The following is a 21,506-nucleotide window of genomic DNA, read 5'->3' as shown; positions in this document are numbered from 1 at the left end:
TATGTCTGCTGCTCTTCCCATCTTTCTATTGAGAGATCTCTTTGATTTATCCCTTTCTTTTCATTTTCATTTCTACTACTTTGTCTGGATTTTTACTGTGGTACCCCAAATGATTGTTTTAGCCTCATAAATGATGTCCTCTTTTCTCTTTCCCATATTCAACATCAATTCATACTGCATGAGAGTTGTTTTCCTCTAACTTCAATTTTATATCGTTTTTCAAATTCAGGAACTAATGGTGACCCCCAGACTGGGCACTCCTCCACTTTTATTAGGACTTTTCTGCTTTGAGAAAGGTTTCCTCATTGTCATACCAAGATTATTCCTTTAAGGAGCTAGACATGAGCTTTTCTGGAGCAAAGTAAAGCAAAATAGGAGAAATACTGCTTTCTAGGGTGTGCAAAGTCATGTCACTAAAATAAGCAACATGGCTTTGGAGTTTTATGACTTAAATAACCTTAGGTGCAATATATCTTTAATGCAGAACATTCAGTAGAACTAATACCTCTTCATTGAAAGGATGAGCACCTTTAATTACGAATACTGCTTCATCTTTAAATCTGAGTAATGTTGTGTATGTCCCTTAGGTATCAAATAGTGTTCCCTTGAAATCTGTGATTAATGACCTTCTCTCTTTTTTTCTAGGCTTGAACATGACAAGCAGATTTGGGAGTCCAAGGCCCAGACAGAGGTTCAGCTTCAACAGAAGGTCTGTGATACTCTGCAGGGGGAAAACAAAGAACTTTTGTCCCAGCTAGAAGAGACTCGACAACTATACCACAGTTCTCAGAATGAATTAGTTAAGTTGGAATCAGAACTTAAGATTCTCAGAGACCAGTCAGCTGATTTAAATAACTCTTTAGAAAAATGTAAGGAAAACAAAGAAAACTTGGAAGGAATCATAAAGCAGCAGGAGGCTGATATTCAGAATTGTAAGTTCAGTTATGAACAGCTAGAGACGGATCTTCAGGCCTCCAGAGAACTGACCAGCAGGCTGCATGAAGAAATAAACATGAAAGAGCAGAAGATTATAAGCTTGCTTTCTGCCAAGGAACAGGCAGTCCAAGTAGCTGTTGCTGAACTACATCAGCAACATAATAAAGAAATTAAAGAATTGGAAAACCTGTTGTTGCAGGAGGAAGAGGAGAATGTTGTCTTAGAAGAGGAGAACAAAAAGGCTGTTGACAAAACCAACCAGCTTATGGAGGCACTGAAAGCCATCAAAAAGGAAAACTTGCAGCAGAAGGCTCAGTTGAATTCCTTTGTTAAATCCATGTCTTCTCTCCAGGATGACAGAGACCGCATCGAAGGTGACTACCAGCAGCTGGAAGAGCGACATCTCTCTGTCATCTTGGAAAAAGATCAACTCATCCAAGACGCTGCTGCTGAGAATAACAAGCTTAAAGAAGAAATTCGATGCTTGCGAAGTCATATGGATGATCTCAATTCTGAGAATGCCAAACTAGATGCAGAACTAATCCAATATAGAGAAGACCTGAACCAAGTGATATCAAGAAAGGACTGCCAGCAAAAGCAGCTCCTTGACGCTCAACTTCAGCAGAATAAGGAGCTGAAAAGTGAATGTGTCAAATTGGAAGAAAAGCTGAAGGAGTCTGAGGAAGCAAAGGAGGATCTGCGGAGGTCCTCTCTTGCTCTAGAGGAAGAGAAACAAGGTTTGTTTAAAGAGATTGAGAGCTTAAATGTGTCTGTGTCCCAACTAAAGAGACAGTTGACAGCCTTGCAAGAAGAAGGAACTTTAGGAATACTTCAGGCCCAACTAAAAGTAAAAGAAGAAGAAGTACAGAGGTTAAGTACTATTCTTTTCTCCTCTCAGAAGAGAATTACAGAACTGGAAGAGGAATTGGTTCATGTTCAGAAGGAGGCTGCCAAGAAGGTGGGTGAAATTGAAGATAAACTGAAGAAAGAATTGAAACATCTTCATCATGATGCAGGGATAATGCGAAATGAAACAGAAACCGCAGAAGAGAGAGTGGCAGAGCTGGCAAGAGATCTGGTGGAGATGGAACAGAAATTACTCTCCGTCACCAAAGAAAATAAAGATCTCACAGCACAAATCCAGTCTTTTGGAAGGTCTATGAATTCCCTACAAAACAGCAGAGATCATGCCAATGAGGAGCTCGATGAACTGAAAAGGAAATACGATGCCAGTCTGAAGGAGCTGGCAGAGCTGAGAGAAGAACAGGGCCTCCTAAGCAGGGGAAGAGATGCTCCTGTTTCGAAAGTTGCCCTTTCTGTAAACTCCACTGAGGATAACAGCTTGCCTCACCTCGAGAAACTTAACCAACAGCTTCTGTCCAAAGATGAGCAGCTGCTTCACTTGTCCTCACAACTAGAAGATTCTTACAACCAAGTGAAGTCCTTTTCCAAGGCTATGGCCAGTCTACAGAATGAGAGAGATCACCTGTTGAATGAACTGGAGAAATTCCGCAAGTCAGAGGAGGGGAAGCAGAGGTCTGCAGCCCAGCCTGCAACCAACCCGGCTGAAGTCCAGAGTTTAAAGAAAGCTATGTCATCCCTCCAAAATGACAGAGACCGACTAGTGAGTGTCTGGTTCTCTTTGTGATCTTCATTTGAGAGTTTTTGAGCTTTTCTTTAAAAATTTTCACTTCTTTAGGAAAAGATGAGCACATTCTTGCATACATGTATTATCTGGGCATTCTGGGACAGTATTACACAGTATTATATCTGGGACAGAATGCCCAGATAATACATTTGGTCTTAGAGAGACACACAAACATTATTTAGATTACTTTAATTCTGCCAGTACCATTTAAAAACAGATTTTCTTTGCACAAAACTCTCCATGTTATAAAAGGACCAAAAGACATGGAGGTTGTTTTATGTATTTTGTACACACATGTCAATATTTCTAGAATGTGTCACAGTTTAATTGAACTAAGGTATAGGGGGTCATTCGGGGCCTTCTTACAGTGAGAGTTTAGCCTTAGGTCATCTGGTAGAATTATAGAGAGGACTCAGCTTATCTCATGTATAACGCAACCCTAATTTGTCCACAAAAAAGTTAAATATATAAAGAGTTAATTTAAAGAAGTTCAGTACCCAACTTTTTTTCAATCTGAGAGAAAGATAAGGAGGATCTCTCATGCTAAAATTTTGCTTTTAGAAGGATCCAGTAGTTTAGTTCCGGTCTTTTTTTCTAAGAACCTCCGGGGTATCAAGATTCAGAAGCAAAAACTGGAATTATTATAAGCCAAGCCAACTTCTACTTTGTGAGGTTACTGTCTTTCATGACAGTTCTTAACTCTTTTAAGGCCATGTACTTGGGCCAAATAGGAAATAAATTGAGCTTCAAAAGGCTGGATTTTCCATTAAAAAGTGACCCCTGTCCAGAATATGAAAATTCTAGTTTTGTTTTGTTTTTTTTTTTTAAAGATTTTATTTATTTATTTGACAGAGAGATCACAAGTAGGCAGAGAGGCAAGCAGAGAGAGTGAGAGGGAAGCAGGCTCCCTGCCGAGCAGAGAGCCTGATGCGGGACTCGATCCCAGGACCCTGAGATCATGACCTGAGCCGAAGGCAGTGGCCTAAACCACTGAGCCACCCAGGCGCCCCGAAAATTCTAGTTTTTAAGAACAACCTAAATAAAAAGATCATTGCCCCTAACTACAAATCCTTGTTCTAATTTTCTTTTTCATTGTAGGCAATGTGTTCATTCATATTACACTTGATATCCAGTATTTATAGATACCTTTTTCACTTTTGTAATCTGAATAAAACCCCTCTTTTCAGCTGTGGTTTTGACAGCAATATAATGTATATGTATTTATTTATATCTTAAAAATAGTTTCAGTTCAGCTGACTTTGTCCTGGGAGCTAACCCTTTTTTGTTGTTGTTGCTTTCAGAATGCAAATGTAAAAGGTTTTCATCAGAACCGTATATACCTCAAAGATGTAGTATTTTATAGCTATCTAGGACTCGATTATCTTCAAAATCAAAATCTTTTTCCTAGAAGATACTAGGTTAGATTTTGAATTGACAAGGTTTCAATTAGTCAATTGATTTACTCTTCTTATCTATTTTAAACACTGGGGACAAAACTTGTTATCTCTCAACGCTTGCTATCTCTCAGCCTTTTTTTTTTTTTTTTAAAGATTTAATTTATTTATTTGACAGAGAGAGATCACAAGTAGACAAAGAGGCAGGCAGAGAGAGAGAGAGGGAAGCAGGCTCGCTGCTGAGCAGAGAGCCCGATGCGGGACTCGATCCCATGACCCTGAGATCATGACCTGAGCCGAAGGCAACAGCTTAACCCACTGAGCCACCCAGGCGCCCTCTCTCAGCCTTTTCTATTTCTCAGTCCCCATTCCACACTTTTGTCTGCTGGATATTTACGAGCCAAGTCAGCATATTTTTACTTCTTTAGTTCTATAACCCATAGTAATGTTCCTCTGTTCTGTAAGGTAGCTGGCTATGATTTTATTTCATTTATCATCAAGGTCTGTCACTTTATTCACAATGGGCCTCAATTATTTCTTTTCCTTTCCATCATCATTTAGGATGAGTTCTTAACACTGTACGTTTAACTGTTGTGGTACTGCTTCTTCCAGTTTGTCATTTTCCAGTATATTTTTATATACCATTGCTGAATAAATCTGAAGCTCTGCTTTCTTATTACTGTACTGCTCAAAAACGTTTAAAAGTTGTATTATCTCTAGAATAGGCTTGGGATTCAAACCTCTTAGTCTGGCATTTGAGACCCTATAATTTGGTTAGGTCCTTCTTTCCAGCCTTCCTTGTTACTTCTCCCCTACTCATACCCTTCATTGCAGCCAAACTGATCTACTTATTATGCAGTAATCCTACCTATTACTTCCACATTACCATCCTATGAACCAAAATGTTCTCTCTATTTTCCTTTTTGGAGAAGATTATTTCCCACTATTAAACATTGCCCTGGAGCTCAAACTTTCTGGTTACATTTCCAGACTGCTTAATTATCTGTTACCTTCTGTACTTCTCTAGGATTTTCATTTGTCCCATATTGTCTTGATGTGTATATGTCTATATGTCTGTGTGTGTAAGTGTCATGTCTTACACTTGTTTTTATTTCCTATGATTTTAACATAGGAGGAATTAATTATGTGGTAGATAATCAATAATTGGTGACCATTCTCTATTTTTGTTGTTGTTACTGAAAACACTGTGGGATTGTTTTTTTTGTTTGTTTGTTAGTTTTTTTCCATTTTGTAAAACTGTCATATAGGGGAGTTCTGGAAACATTTGCTCTTACATCTGCTGTAAATGAAAGCCAAGGCAGGGTTATAAATCACATGAAGACCTGTCACTCTGACTTGGTGATACTACATATGAGGTCCACTACAGTCTGCTGAGGCCCTTCTGGATACTTTTGGAATATATTGTTAACTGGCCATCAACTCTTTTCCACATATTTTGTTCTCAGTCTGTGTCATGGGCATTGACGTTTATAGTCTCTCAATTACTGGCTGCATGTATGATAAATACGAGAGCTTTCTTATGTCAACCACTATCAGTTTGAACATGCAGCTTAGGCCAGCAGTTTATCACCTCTGCCTACACTATAATTCCTTTCCGTCAGGACCACCTCAGAAATGATTGAGATCTGAAAAGGATTTAGCTTACTTTGATTCTCTTCTTTACTTAGTTATTCAGGGTGAAGTTTCTCCAAGTCTGAGGGTCCCAGGTGCAGAGAATTAGCCCTGGGGATTCTACTACAGTGTCCAAACAACTCTGAAAACATTCTGTAGTGTTTGTATCTGTTTGAACTTCCTTAGGACTTTCCCATAATCAAATAGGTACTTAGGCAATTTCTATCTAAAGGGTAGAAAGCAAATTTCCAGAACCGCATTTATCTATACACATTTTGTTCTTTTTTAAAATTTGCTTTGAAATTCCAGTATAATTAATGTACAGTGTGACATTAGTTTCATGTATACAATGTAGTGATTCAAGAATTCTGTACATTACTCATTGCTCATCAGGTAAGTGTATTCTCAATCTCCTTCACCTGTTTTTACCCCATTCCCCAGCTACCTCCCCTCTAGTAACCATCCCTTTGTACTCTATATTTATAAAGAGTCTGTTTTTTTGCCTCTTTTTTTCTTTGATCATTTGTTTTGTTTCTTAAGTTCCACCTATGAAGAAAATTATATGGTATTTGTCTTTCTATGACTGACTTATTCCACTTAGTATCATACACTCTAGACCCACACAAGTTGTTGCAAATAGTGAGATTTCATTCTTTTTTATGCATGGGTAATATTCCATTATATATATATGCACCACATCTTTATCCATTCATCTGTCAATGGACACTTGGCTTGCTTCTGTAGTTTAGCTATTGTAAATAATGAACATAGGAATAAATAAATAATAAACATAGGAATGCATATACCTTTTCTAATTAGTGTTTCTGTATTTTGGGGTTTAATACCCAGTAGTAGAATTACTGGATCACATGGTAACTCTATTTTTAATTTTTTGAGGACCCTCCATACTGTTTTCCACAGTGGATGCACCAGTTGTATCTAGTTGCATTCTCATCAACAGTGCACAAGTGTTCCTTTTCCTCCATGTCTTTGCCAACACTTGTTGTTTCTCTTGTTTTTTATTTTAGCCATTCTGACAGGTGTGAGGTGATACCTCATTGTGGTTTTGATTTGCATTTTTCCAATGATTAGTAATGTTGGGTATTTTTTCATGTGTCTGTTGGCCATCTGTATGTCTTTTTTGGGGAAAAAAAGGTCTGTTCATGTCTTCTGCCCATTTATTTTTATTAAAGATTTTTATTTATTTATTTGAGAGACAGAGATCACAAGTAGGCAGAGAGGCAGACAGAGAGAGGGAGAAGTAGGCTCCCTGCTGAGCAGAGAGCCTGATGCAGGGCTTGATCCCAGGACCCTGGGATCATGACCTGAACCGAAGGCAGAAGCTTTAACCCACTGAGCCACCCAGGTGCCCCTTCTGCCCATTTTTAAATTGGATTTGTGTGTGTGTGTGTGTTGTTTTGTAAGTTTTTTGTATATTTTAGATACTAATCCTTTAGTGGATATATCAATTACAAATATGTTCTCCCATTCAGTAGGTTGTCTTTTTTTGTTGATTGTTTCTTTTGCTGTGCAGAAGCTTTTTATTTTGATGTAGTCCCAATGGTTTATTTTTCCTTTTGTCTCCCTTGACTTGGGAGACCTATCTAGAAAAATGTTGCCAGGGCCAATGTCAAAGAAATTACTGCCTGTAGTTGTCTTCTAGGATTTTTATGGTTTCAGGTCTCACAATTAGGATTTAAATCCATTTAGGAGTTATTTTTGCATATGGTATAAGAAAGTCGTCCACTTTCATTCTTTTGCATGTAGCTGTCCCGTTTCCCATTCCATTCCTATTTGTTGAAAAAACTTTTTTCCCACTACATATTCTTGCCTCATTTGTCTTATATTAATCAACCTATAATCGTGGGTTTGTTTCTGGGCTCTCTCTTCTATTTCAGTGAGCTATATGTTTTTATGTCAGTACCATACTGTTTTGATTATTACAGCTTTGTAGTATAGCTTGAAATCTGGGATAGTGATACCTCCAATTTTGTTCTTTTTCAAGATTGCTTTGGCTGTTTGGGGTCTTTAGTGGTTGCACACAAATTTTAGGATTTTTTTTTTTTTTTTTTAGTTTTGTGAAAAATGGTATTGGCATTTTGACAGGGATTGTATTTGATTATAAAATTTTAATAATATTTGCTCTCCCAATCCATGAGCATGTAGTACCTTTCCATTTTGTTTTTTTCTGTCACCAGTGTTTTATAGATTTTATAGATTTCAGAGTACAGGTCTTTCACCTCTTTGGTTAATTTTATTCTTAGGTATTTTACCATTTTTGGTTGTAGTTGTAAATGGGATTGTTTTATTAATATCTCTTTCTGTTGGTTCATTAAGTATATAGACATGCAACAGATTTCTGTCTACTGGTTTTTGTATCCTGTGAACTTACTGAATTCATTTATCAGTTCTTGGTGGCATCTTTACAGTTTTCTTTATAGTATCATGTCATCCGCAAATACTGAGTTTTCTTTCTTACCAGTTTGGATGCCTTTTTTTTTTTTTTTCCTTATCTGATGCTGTGGCTAGGACTTCTAGTACCATGTTAAATAAAAGTGGGAGAGAGAAAATCCTTGCATGGTTCCTGACCTCAGGGGAAAAGCTCTCAGTTTTTCCCACTGAGTATGTTGTTAGCTGTGGGTTTTCATATAAGGCCTTTATTATGTTGAGGTATATTCCCTCTAAACCTACTGTGTTGAGGGCTTTTATCATGAATGGATGCTGTACTTTGTCAAATATTTCTCTTCATTTATTGAAAAGATCAGATGGTTCTTATAATTTCTTTTATTAAAGTGGTGTATCACGTTGATTAATTTGTGAAAATTGAACCACCCTGCATCCCAGGAGTAAATCCTATTGGATCACGGTGAATGATTTTTTAAATGTATTGTTGGATTTAGTTTGGCAATATTTTGTTGAGGATTTTTGCATCTTATGTTCATCAAGAGTTGTTGACTCTAGTTCTCTTTTTTTTTAATGACGTTTTTATCTGATTATGGAATAGGGTAATGCTAACCTCATACAATGACTTTGGGAGCTTTCCTTCCACTTCTACTTTTTTAATAGTTTGAGATAAACAGGATTAACTTTTCTTCAAATGTTTGGTAGAATTCAGCTGTGAAGATGTCTTGTTTTTTGGGAGTTTGTTGATTACTGATTCAATTTCTTTGCTGGTTATCAATGTGTTCAAATTTTCTACGTCTTCCTGCTTCAGTTTTGGTAGGCTACATGTTTCTACGAATTTATCCATTTCTTCTGGGTTGTCCAATTTGTAGACATACTATTTTTCATAATATTCTCTTACAATCTTTGTATTTCTGTTGTGTCAGTTATTTCTCCTCTTTCTTTTCTGATTTGGAGTCCCCCCTCTTTCTTTTTCTCTTTTTTGATGAGTCTAGCCAACATTTTATCATTTCTGTTCATCTTTTCCAGGAACTGGCCCCTGCTTTCATTGATCTGTCCTACTGTATTTTTAGTTTCCATTTTGTTTATTTCTGTTCCAATTTACTATTTCCCTCCTACTCATTTTGGGTTTTGTTTGTTCTTCTTTTTCTAGTCCCTTTGGCTCCTTTTCTTGCTCCTTGAGGTAGGCCTGTATTGCTATAAACTTCCTTCTTAGAACTGCTTTTGCTGCATCCCAAAGATTTTGGATTTGTTGTGTTTTCATTTTCATTTGTTTCGGTATATTGTTTGATTTTCTCTTTGATTTCTTAGTTGACCAATTCATTAGTAGCATATTATATAATCTCCATGTATTTGTGTTTGGTTTTTTTTTCCCCCCTTGGGGCTGATTTCTAGTTTGATAGCATTGTCAGAAAAGGTGTCATTTTGAATTCATTGAGACTGTGTGGCCTAACATGTGATCTTTTCTGGAGAATGTTCCATGTGCACTTGAAAAGAATGTGTATTCCACTGTTTTAGGATGGAATGTTCTATTCATACCTGTTAGGTACATCTGGCCTAGTGTGTCATTCAAAGCCACACTTGTTGATTTTCCTTTTTCCTTGTTGATTTTCTGTTTGGATGATCTATCCATTGATTCCAGTGGGGTGTTAGTCTCCTGCTATTATTGTATTACTATCGATTACTTGTATGTTTGTTGTGAGCTGCTTTATCTATTTGGGTGCTTCCATGTTGGGTTCATAAATATTTACAATTGTTACATATTGTTGGATTGTTCCCTTTATGATTATGTAATGTTCTTTTTTGTTTCTTGGTACTGTCTTTATTTTAAAGTCTGTTTTGTTCACTGTAAGTATTGCTACCCTGGATTTCTCTTGAAATCCATTTGCATGATAAATGTTTCTCTATCCCCCTCATTTTCAATCTGCAGATGTCTTTAGGTTTGAAATGAATGTCTTGCAAACAGCATCTAGATGGTCTTGCTTTTTTATCCATTCTGTCACCCTGTTTTTTGATTGGAGAGTTTAGTTCATTTACATTCAAAGTAATTATTGATAGGTATGTACATATTGCTATTTCGTTTCTTGTCTTACAGTTGTTTTGTAAATCTCTGTTCCTTTCTTCTCGTGCTCTCTTCTCTCATGAGTTGCTGGCTTTCTTTAATGATATACTTGGATTCCTTTTCTTTATTTTTTGTATATCTATTGCCAGTTTCTTGATTTGTGGTTACCATTAGGTTTATATATAATATCTTGTGCATATAACAGTCTGTATTAAGTTGATTGTTGCTTAAGTTTTTTTTTTTTTTTTTTTAAAGATTTTATTTATTTGACAGAGAGAGAAAGAGAGACCACAAGTAGGGAGAGCAGCAGGCAGAGGGAGAGTGAGAAGTAGGCACCCCATGGAGCAGGGAGCCCCACATGGAGTTCGATCCTAGGACTCTGGGATCATGACCTGAGCTGAAGGCAGACGCTTAACCAACTGAGCCACCTGGGCACCCTCATTGTTGCTTAAGTTGGAACCCATTCTTAAAGTACCAAGATTTATTCCTCTCCCCTGCATGTTTTAGGTATAGTGCCATACTTTAGATATTTTTATTTTGTGAAACCTTTGACTGATTTTTTATAGCTATACTTAATTTTACTGCTTTTGTGCTTCCTTCTTTTCTTATTCCTGTTTATAGTCTTTCCTTTCTCCTTTCCACTTGAAGAATCCCCTTTAATATTTCTTATAAGGCTGATTTAATGGTGATGTATTTCTTTAACTTTTGTTTGTCTGGAAAACTTTATCTCTCCTATTCTGAATGATAGCCTTGCTGAATAGAGTGTTGTTGGTTGCACGGTTTTTTTCTTTCAGCACTTTGAATATCATGCCACTTTCTTACGGCCTGCAAAGTTTCTGCTGAAAAATCAGCTGATAACTTTATGGGCTTTTCCCTTGTATATACTGTGTTCTTTTCTCTTGCTGCTTTTAAAATTCTTTATCATTACTTTTTTGCCATTTTAATTATTCTGTGTCTTGGTGTGGACCTCCCTGCGTTGATTCTGTTGGGGGCTCTCTTTGCCTCCTGGATCTGGATTTATGTATCTTTCCCCACATTAGGGAAATTTTCATCTATTATTTCTTCAAATAAATTTTCTGCCCCCTTTACTCTCTCTTTTTCTGGGATCTATATAATGCAAATGTTACTTTTGAAGATGTCGCTGAGTTCCATTAATCTGTTCTCATTCTTTATTAATTTTATTTCTTTTTCCTGTTCAGCTTGATTGTTTTCCATTACTCTGTCCTCCAGGTCACTGATCTATACTTCTCTTTTCTCTGTTCTACATTTATTCTCTCTAGTGTATTTTTTAGTTTCATGTCTATGTGTTAGGAAAGTAAGCAATATCAGGTCAGCTGTTGCAAGTAGCAGCCTTATAAAGAAAATGCCCTGTGGTGCTCTGCAGTGTCCCTTGTTTACCAGCACCTGACATTTCCAAGACGTCTCATGTGTGTTGTATGTACCTGCCTATTGTGGCTGAGCTGTGTTTGCTTTCAGTGTAGTCAACTGCAGTGGCTCCCTTTGCCTGTTTTAGGCAGAGTTTGGTCCCTGTGTTTTTAATGGGCCACTCTGGGGCTGCCTTGGGCTTGAGTTGGGTCAGACCAGGTGTTTGCCAGCGTTGTGGTTGCAGTGAACTACAAGGTACTCTCCCTGTGTTATCCCCTGTTGTTGGTTGCTGGGGCCTACAGTCAGACAAGATATCTGCTCCCAAACCACTCTAAGGCTTCAGTCAAACTAATGTGCATGGTTATCTTCCCCCCTCCCTTGTACAGGAGTCACTTTGGAGTGGCACTGGCCCCTGTTGGGGCTTCTTGCACAATGTCACACCTGTGGCACCACTTTGGATATATTCCTGCTGAGGCCAGGTTGGAGGGGTGAGTCTATAGAAGAGCCCAAGGGTGGGGTGTGCTGTTAGCAATCCAGATAAAACATGTTTGTGCTGTGCTGGTGTCTGTATATGTAGGCTTGAGGGGTAGGAGGGAAATGGTGTCCGCTGGTTCCTTTGTTCTTGGAGAAGTCTCCCAAAGATCCCTGACCCTCCAGCACACATTCTTAGATTAATAAATAAATCTTCTTTGTATACCCCAGGCATCTTCCAAAATGCTGCTTTTATGCTGTATCCCAGCGGGGCTGGGTGGTTTTTTGTTGTTGTTGTTGTTGTTTTTGCTATTTATTGGCAGGGACTCGGTTTCTTCTTGCCCTCCAGCTCTCCCAGAGCCAAGCTTCTCATTTTTAAAGTTCCAGGTGGTAAGCCCAACTGATTGTAAAAACTCCAGGTATTAATCCCCTCTGGTTCTCAAAGCCAAATGTTGTGGGGATTTGTCTTCGCAATGCAGGTCCTTGTGACTAGGATGCCTGGTGTTGAGTCTGCTCCTGTTCCTTCTCTGTGTCTGTAGTGTCCCTCCCTCTCATGGAAGTCTCATGGATCGGCTTGGTTACTGACTCTGGTTACTTTCCACCTTTCCTACCATTTTTTATGTGGTCTCTCCTCTATGTTTAGCTGTGGAGAGTCTGTTCTGCCAGTCTTTGGGTCATTTTCTGGGCACATTTACATTAACGTGGGTTTATCTAGTTGTATTCATCAGATGAGGTGAGTTTAGGATCCTCTGACTCTGCCATCTTTCTTAAAAGTCCTGTATACTCATTTCTTTCTGAAAATGACTTGAAGTAGCGTATCTTGAAGTTGATTTCAAGATAATATAATACAAGTAATTGAGAAGGAAGAGAAAATGAGGATAGAGAAAAAGGTTAAACCAGGAATAAATTTAGTGTCCCTAGGAGATATTACAGTATCTTTTTAGAAAGATAGGTCATCAGTTCTTTTCCCAGTTTTCTGGCAGCCATCAGAAATGAGAAATTAAAGAGCCCTGCACATGAATTGCAGTGACCATATTTTAGGGGAAAGGAAGAAAGAAAAGCTGTTTCTTTAATATAAGAATAGTTAAGTATTGAGGCCTGCAAGAAATTCCTTCTGTGCTTCCATAGAGAGGACTGTATGAAGTTGAAAAACATCCTTTACTTCTCTACAGTAAATATAAGTGTTTTATAGGGTTTAGTTTAGCTGTTCCTTGCTGTAACTGCATATCAAAAGAACTTTGTATAATTTCCTAAACGTACTTATACAAATGGTTAAAATGCAGTCCCAGACACACAGCTTTCTGATGATCTGGTCTGTTTTAAGATTAACATTTAGAGTATCTGGATTAGAGGAGGGAATAAAGAATATATTTAGTGCATGAAAAGTCTATTGTTTAAAGAATAAAGTTATATATATGTCACTAAATTCAGCATGTCACTGAATTCCACATATTTGATGAGAAAAACAACACTTCTACTGCAACTCTTTCTCTTTCTCCCAAGGCAGTTTACTTTGAACTCTCTTATTATTTTGGTGTTTTCTCAGTGTCTGCATATCATACTTATAATGCATATTGGGTTTTCATTCTTTGCATTAGCTACTGACTTTCTTTTATGCTAACGGGGTTTAGTTCTCTTTTCTCCCCTTCCACAGTGCATATGCACATACTCAATATACAGTCTCTCTTCCCCATTCTGATGTAATTTAAATTTCAGTTAGTTTAATATTTATGTTTATATCAATGTTTACATTTTTAGGACTACAAATGAGAGCCGAGACATGTTATTTTTATTTTCCTCAGCATCTTTTTCCCCCTTAGAGTTAATAACTGTTTTTGTTGTTACTTCATTTTCTTTGTATTCATCAATGTAATTTAACTCCAGGTTTATTGCCATTTATTCACATGTCCTCCTCTTAAGATGTTTATTCCTATCAGTATTGTATTTGTGAAGAAAATTTGGAGTCGCTTTCTTATTCTTACATGAACCAAGATACTGTTTACATCCTAGGATAGCTCCCTTCACATCTGTCTTCTGTTAGATCTCCTGTTTCTTCTATTCCACGTCTTCCTCAACTTGGTTTTTTGTCATTTTGAAAGAAATCATTTAGTAGCTCCCTAAGAAAAGATACAGGGGAGGTAAATTCATTGAAAATGTCTTTTCATCTCCCATAGTTGATTGGTAGTTTGGCTGGGTATAGAATTCTAAGCTGAAAATAATTCCCCTTCAAAATTGTGAAGACTTTGGTCTGTTACCTTTTCGTTTACATTGTGGTGCAGGAGTCTAAAGCTGTTTTGTTCCCTCATCTTTAAATCTTATCTGTTTCTTTATCTCTTTTTCTCTCTCTGTCTCCTTTTCTCTCATCTTTTTCTGGAAATGTATAGAAGTTTTTAGTCCTGTGTATTGTGAAATTTTATGACAATGTACTTTGATGTGAGTCTATTTTCATTCATTATTGTGTCTAGTCCTTTGAATCTAAGAAGTCATATTCATCAATTTTGGGAGATTCTTTTGAATTAGTTTTACCAATTTTCCCCCATCCCTTTTCTCTGTTATTTTTTTTTTTTTCCCCTCCATGAAAAGCCAGTTATTTAGATTTAGGACCTTCTGGTTTGGTTGTATAATTTTGTTATCTTTCCTAGTCTTTTGGCTATACTCTGGGAAGATTTTCTCACCTTTATCTTTAGTGGTGGCAATTTTGTTCTTTGATATTTTCTTATAATGAAATTTTCTTTACTGTTTTTTTCTGTTACAATATTTCTGATTTCTAATAGTCTCTCTTAAAACTTTAAGTATATTATATTCTTTCCCCTGCTAAGCTCTTTTGAATTACTTTTGTTCTAGTTCTTTTCATCCTAACCTTAGTGATAGCCATTCTCTGGTGAGCGTTAACCCTTGATTTACTCTTCATGTTTAATAAGGGTAAGGTCTAAAAATCTTGTGAATGGGGTTTACCAACTGTGAGGTTGGTGATTGCAGGGTGATGTTGCTGAGCTTTCTGTGGGTAGTCCAGTCTTGGTATCTTTAGTTCCTCTTAGGCTGGTTAGATTTTCTAGAGAAGACTTATCATTTCATGTGTGGATGGTAAAGGCCTGGGTGCCAGCACTGTCCATGTTGAGTAGGGGAAGGGTTCAAGAATTTAGGAGGCATATATTTACTTGATCACCATTGTTTTAGAGCAGTACCTTTACCTTCAGTTGTACCTGGTATCTAATGGTCCAGAGACGACTTTTGCCTTCTCCAAAGAATAAAACTAGCTGTCTGTTAGAGTTAACAAAAGATGTGCAACTGAGGAGAGTATTTAGGGATGCAGTTGTATTTTAAGCAGCTTTCATCTAATCCTCCTTATTTCAGCTACCACCTTCTCCCTACCCCCATCACCATCTTCTCCAGAGGTACCTGGTGCTGTTAATTCCTGAGCCTTTTGAAGATTCTGCGGAGTAAGTTCTGTTGGTTCTTGGCTTTCCTTACTGCCAGCTTAAGATTTGGCTTTCCCAGATCTGTTAAGTCAGTTACTACTTATGCATCTGCTTTTCAGCTTCCAAAATTAATTTTGTTGCTGCTGATTCCTCTTCCTGTTCTTGTGTTTTATGCTTATAAAATGATGCATTTATTGTAGCTTTAATGATGTTTCCAAGAGTGGGCAAAAGAGACGCATGTTCAAGGCCCCCTTTTAATCCAGGTGTCCTAACATTATTTCTTACTACCAAGCTTTTAGTGAGTGCAGGGATAAAGAATTTGAAGATGTACCTGGAATGTAGATAGGCAGTTTTGTTGATTAAAGGCAAGTTCATCATCATTGTATTATCATCATCATTATTACCATCACCATCACCACCATCGCCATTAATTTTCTCATTTAGTTCTCATAATCTAGGTACCATAAGGGAGGTAAGGGAAATTAAGATAAGGGAAATTTTATAGGTATGGGAAATTAAGGCTTAGGGGTGTAAGGAATATGTACTAGGTCACACAACCTATGTGGGAAGGATGTTGGACCCCAAAGCCTAAGTAAGTGCTCTTAAACCATTGAGCCTGGGCATCGCTACCTTCTTTTTATAGTCCACATCAGCTAAGCTAAATTAAGGTTGATACCCATATAAGAAAGTTTAAGAGCCTAAATAGGGCACAGAGCTAAATAGAAAGTTAAGCTGTCTTTACCTTTCTTGTTCTGGGGAGTTAACACCTACAAAGAAACTGTAGGTCCTTTAAGTCTGTCCTATGTCTGAGCTTTAGATTTAGAGTCAACCTAAGACCTTAGGGGTCTGGGGTACAAGTTGCAGGAATGGTCAGACCCTATAACCTTGATGGTGGCTCTCTTTAGTTCACCGTTTTAGAGATTTGTGTTGCAAATATATGTTAATGAACTTGTTAGGTGCTGACAGTATGTTGTGGTGTCTGACTGCCTTTGTAGGGAGCTGTTGATGACTTACAGCTTGGTAAATGAGACGTGCTGAATCACCCTTTTACTTTCCCTTTGGTTAAAGCTGAAGGAATTGAAGAATCTGCAGCAACAGTACTTACAGATTAACCAAGAAATCACTGAATTACGTCCACTGAAGGCTCGACTTCAGGAGTATCAAGATAAGACAAAAAATTTTCAGATAATGCAAGAAGAGCTAAGGCAGGAAAATCTCTCCTGGCAGCATGAGCTGCATCAGCTCAGGTATGATCATCCCTGCTTCTTGACCCTTTTCTTTTAGTGTTTTTTAAAAAATATTTTATTATAAAATAATTATAGTTTTGTAAGAAGTTGCAAAAATAATACAGAGAGCTCCTGTGTACCTTACATTACTATAGTACACCAAAATCAGAAATGACATGGGTGCGATTCAAAGACCTCCTTCAGATTTCATCAATTTTACCTTCACTCGTGTGTGTGTGTATACTTTTTCATATGTGCAAATACATGTAATCATCACGACAGCCAAGATACACAAGTGTTCCATTTCCACAAATAATATCCCTTGTGGTACTAATTTACAGTCATAATCTTATTCCCCATGCTAGTATCCCTGACTCTGACTACCACTAATTTGTTCTCCATCTCTATCATTTTGCCATTTTTGAGATTTTTTTTTGAGTTTTTATTTAAATTCGTTAGTTAACTTATAGTTTTTTAAGTGGAATCCTAAAATATGTAACCTTTTGAAATTACCTTTATTCACACATCATAATGCCCTTGAGGTCCATTGACATTGTTCATATATCAGTAGTTCATTCTTTTTTATTGATGAACAGTGTTTCATGGTGTAATGTACTGCTTTAACTATTCACCCATGAGTAGTAGTTCTGAGTTATTATTAATAAAGCTGCTATAAACATTTGTGTATAGGTTTTTATGTAGACAATAAATTTCCATTTCTCTGAGAGAGTTGTCCAGGAGTACAAATGCTAGGTTGTATGGTAAGTACCTGTTTAGTTTGTCAAGAAACTGTAAAATTATATTCCAGAATGACTGTACATTTTATATTCCGGCCAGCAATATATGAGTGATCCAGTTTCAATATGAAATGCTATATCCTTGTGAGCATTTGATATTGTAACTATATTTTAATTTTTTAATAGGTATGTCATGCAGTTTCATTGTGGTTTTAATTGGCATAATAGCTAATAATGTTGAACATTTTTAAATAGCTTATTTGGCATCCATATGTCCTTTTTGATGAAATGTTTGTTCATGTGTTTTATCTATTTTTTATTTGGGTTGTTAATTTTTTGCTATTGAGTTTTGAGGGTTCTTTTTATGTTCTAGGTGTAAGTTCTCTGTTAGACAGTTGGTTTGTAAATATTTTCTCCCAGTTTTCAGTTTATCTTTTCATTCTTCTCAATAAGGTCTTTTTAATTTTGATGAAATCCAGTTTAATGATTATTTTTCTCTTTAAGCAAATTCAGTAATTTCTGTTGTTCTGTCTTCAGATTCACTGATTCTTGATTCTTCATCACTTCCCTTCTGCTATTGAACCCATTGAGTTAGCTTTTATTTGGGATATTGTGTTTTTCAGTTCTAAAATTTCCATCCAGTTCTTTATATCTTCTATTTCTTCACTGAGGTTTTCTCTGGTTTTTTTAAATTGAATAATAGTAACATAAGTTTCATCTGTACAACATAGTGATTCAACAATTGTATGCATTATGCAGTGCTCACCATGATAAGTGTAGTTACCATATGTCACCATACAAAGTAATTATAATATTATTGAGTTTATTTCCTATGGTGAACTTTTCATTCCTGTGATTTATTTATTTTATAACTGAAAATTTGTCCCTCTTAATCCTCTCACCTATTTTCCCCATCCTCCAACCCCCCTCTCCTCTAGCAATCACCAGTTTGTTCACGTATTTATGAGTCCACTTCTTTTTTGTTTATTTGTTCTTTGTTTTTCAGATTCCACATATAAGTGAAATCATATGGTATTTGTCTTTTTCTGACTTATTTAACTTAGCATAATACCCTCTAGGCCAATCCATGTTGTGAACAGCAAAACTTCTTTCTTTTTTTAGTTAAGTAGTATTTTCATATGTCTGCATGCATGTGTGTGTGCACACACCAGGTCTTTTTTATCCATTCATCTACCAATGGACACTTGAGTTGCTTCTGTATCTTGGCTATTACAAATAATGCTGAATATATGTGAATAATTATGCTGTATAATGTGAACATAAGGATGCATATATCTTTTTGCATTAGTGTTCGATTTTCTTTGTGAAAATACCCAGTAGTGGAATTACTGGGTTGTATGTATTCTATTTTTAATTTTTTGAGGAACCGTCATACTGTTTTCCATAGTGGCTACACCAGTTTACATTCCCAGCAATGGTTCCTGAAGGTTCCTTTTTCTCCACATCCTTACCAACACTTACTATTTCTTGTCTTTTATGATTATGACTGCTGTGAGGTGATACCTTATTGGGGTTTTGATTTGCTTTTCTCTGAAGATTATGAGGCTGAACATATTTTCACGTGTCTGTTGTCTATCTGTGTATCTTCTTTGGAGAAATGTGAAGCTTTCTCTGTTTTCAGTGTGTTAGTAATTGCTTGTTGAAGCATTTCTGTGGTGGCTGCTTTAAAATCCTTATATTCTATAACATATAATTCAACATCTCTTTCATTTCAGTGTTATCTGTAGATTCTCTTTTCTCCATCAAGTCATGACTTCCCTGGTTCTTAGTATGATGAGTGATTTTCAGTTGTATCCTGAACATTTTATAGATTATACTCTTTAAGGCTTACTTAAATCCTCTGCTTTAGTAGGCTTCCACTGATACTTTACTGCTAGAAGGTGGGTGAAGTCCAGTGGGCTCCCTACCCAGCCTTCATTGATGCTGCAGGGGAAGAGGTGCCTTGATATTGCCAGGAAGAGGCAGAAGTCCAGGCTCCCCACCTGTATTCCACTGACAACTGCAGTTGAGGGGGAAGTAGTGCGTCATTACTGTTAGGTGAGACTAGATGACCAAGCTCCATACATGGGCTCCACTGATACCACTGAAGGATTGTGGAGAAAAGCATTTCATTATCACTGGGCAGAGAGAAGAGAAAAAAAAAGATTTCTAGTCTATTGATTTTTTTTACCTCCCTTCTGTTCCTATTTACCTTTCTATTAGCTTTTCTCTCTTTATCTCACATTTGAGCAATTTTGAAGAAAAGTAATTATATCTCGAGTGAAAGTAAATTTTAAGGGGATGGAGAGGAAGATACCTTACTTCATATTTAGAAGGAAGAAGAAAATGAGGACACAGGTTTGATTCCCTGACTTTAAGACCAGTTTCCTTTTTTTTTTCAAATGGAATAAATTTTAATTAAAGATACAAGAAATAAATACATTGCAAAGGGTTAATAGACCTTATAGAAAAAAAACCTTTCATGTTTCCAAAAGTCAATATTTTAGTTCTTTTTTTAATATTAAAAAAAAATTTTTTTTATTAACATATAATGTATTATTAGCCCCAGGGGTACAGGTCTGTGAATCGCCAGGTTTACACTTCACAGCACTCACCATAGCACATACCTTCCCCAATGCCCATAACCGAACCATCCTCTCCCAACCCCCACCCCCAGCAACCCTCAGTTTGTTTTGTGAGATTAAGAGTCTCTTAGGGTTTAAGACCAGTTTCTTTAGCTGAATATCTTTAGGACCTCAGTCTTCTGCTCTTGATCTACTTTGGGGAAATTAACTTTTCAAACATGAAAAAGCTGAAACATCTTGTTCAAGCTTCTGTTAGCTGTTAGCCTCAGCGTTGGCTTATTAGGAGAGCCTGGATTTATACCATAACCTTTCTCTAACCCCTTTGGCTACTGGTTTGCTTATTCTGCTTTGGTTCCTGTGCGGTGTTACATAAGCAGAGTAAATGAGTTATATCCCTTTATGGCTGAATTCTATGAGGTAATCAGCTTTGTTCCTTAGGCCCTATTTTCCAGTGAGCGTCTCTTTCCATACCCTGACCACCTTCCAGAAAAATGGCGGCTTGAAGCTTTTATGGAAAATTACGATCTTTCTTCTGCATTCTACTCTAATTGTTCTCGCTCATTTTTCACAGACAAATATCAAAGGAAGTGTTGAAAATCCTGTGCCTTTTACATGTAATACATGTAAATACATTTATATTTTATAATACATTTACATTACAAATTACGTGTATTTACAAATACATGTATACACTAATACATGTAATTACTTGTAATACAATTTTTTTTTAGTTTCTAAATTTGGGCTCTCTCTTTTTGACAAAAGTTTTGGCTGTAATCCAACTGACTTAGCAAAGCAGGGTTATTTCATAACAAGTATATGCCTTTAGAAAAGAAGGGACCGTTTTGCCTTATTTCTAGAGTGAAAGACAAGTCAGATGCAATTTAAACAAAACCTTGTACTGTTGGAAAAAATAGAGACATGGGTACTATTCAAAGTGAGGAGACGCTGCAGGAATTTGATTATAATCCTAATGAGCTCTTTTAGACAGAGTGGAGAGAGAAGCAGAACTAAAGAATGTGTCAGAGACACAGTTTTACCTAGTACTACAAAAAAAATTAGCTGGGGTCAAACAGAAGCCTCCCTCTTGGCCAAATTTGGTGAATACAAATAGAAATATCAGCAGCTCATATTTTTTGGATGATTATGGTATGTCAGGCTCTGTGTTTGATATGTAACATACAGTGTATCATTTAATCCTTAGAATAATCCTAAGGAATAAATAGTTTATTCCCATTTTGCCAGTGAGGTTCAGAGAGATTAAGAAGTTTTACTCAGGGTCTCATGCCTCATTTATGATAGATTCATTGTTTGAATCCAGTTCCTTCAACACTGTAAGTTGCTCTGGGTAGCATTGCATTTTCGTAACTATGATGTTAGTCTGCATCTGGCACTACCTTTCTGAAGAATGAAAGTGGTTTCCCGTTGCTTACAGAATAAAGTTTATTTAGCATGCGACTCAGTGCCCCACATGATCTGACCTCACTTCTCTATCCTTATTTCCTACCCTATCCGCTTTATATACTGTCAGGTACAATTCCAAAATTCAGTATGTCTATTTGTCTATATATTCATTTTTGTGTCTTTTGTTTAGTATGTTCCCAGAACCTGGAATGCTTTTCCATGAA

General features: G+C 36.8%; 1 protein-coding gene across 5 annotated transcripts in view; it reads left to right on the top strand.

Annotated features, from left to right (window-relative positions):
- The window catches only part of GOLGB1 (golgin B1), a 123,792-nt gene that overhangs the window by 90,759 nt on the left and 11,527 nt on the right, over positions 1-21,506 (top strand). For 4 of the 5 annotated variants that reach the window (XM_046001731.1, XM_046001730.1, XM_046001729.1 and 1 more), the window contains 2 exons: positions 646-2,560; positions 16,399-16,577. In XM_046001731.1, coding sequence (XP_045857687.1) covers positions 646-2,560; positions 16,399-16,577 — 2,094 coding nt within the window. Of the gene's footprint in view, positions 1-645; positions 2,561-15,265; positions 15,352-16,398; positions 16,578-21,506 lie in introns of those variants that run through there. The other variant, XM_046001732.1, reaches the window with a different exon arrangement.

Source organism: Meles meles, chromosome 4 (assembly GCF_922984935.1).
Source record: "Meles meles chromosome 4, mMelMel3.1 paternal haplotype, whole genome shotgun sequence".
NCBI classification, from domain to species: Eukaryota; Metazoa; Chordata; class Mammalia; order Carnivora; family Mustelidae; genus Meles; species Meles meles.
This window is presented reverse-complemented; position numbering and strand designations above follow the sequence as displayed.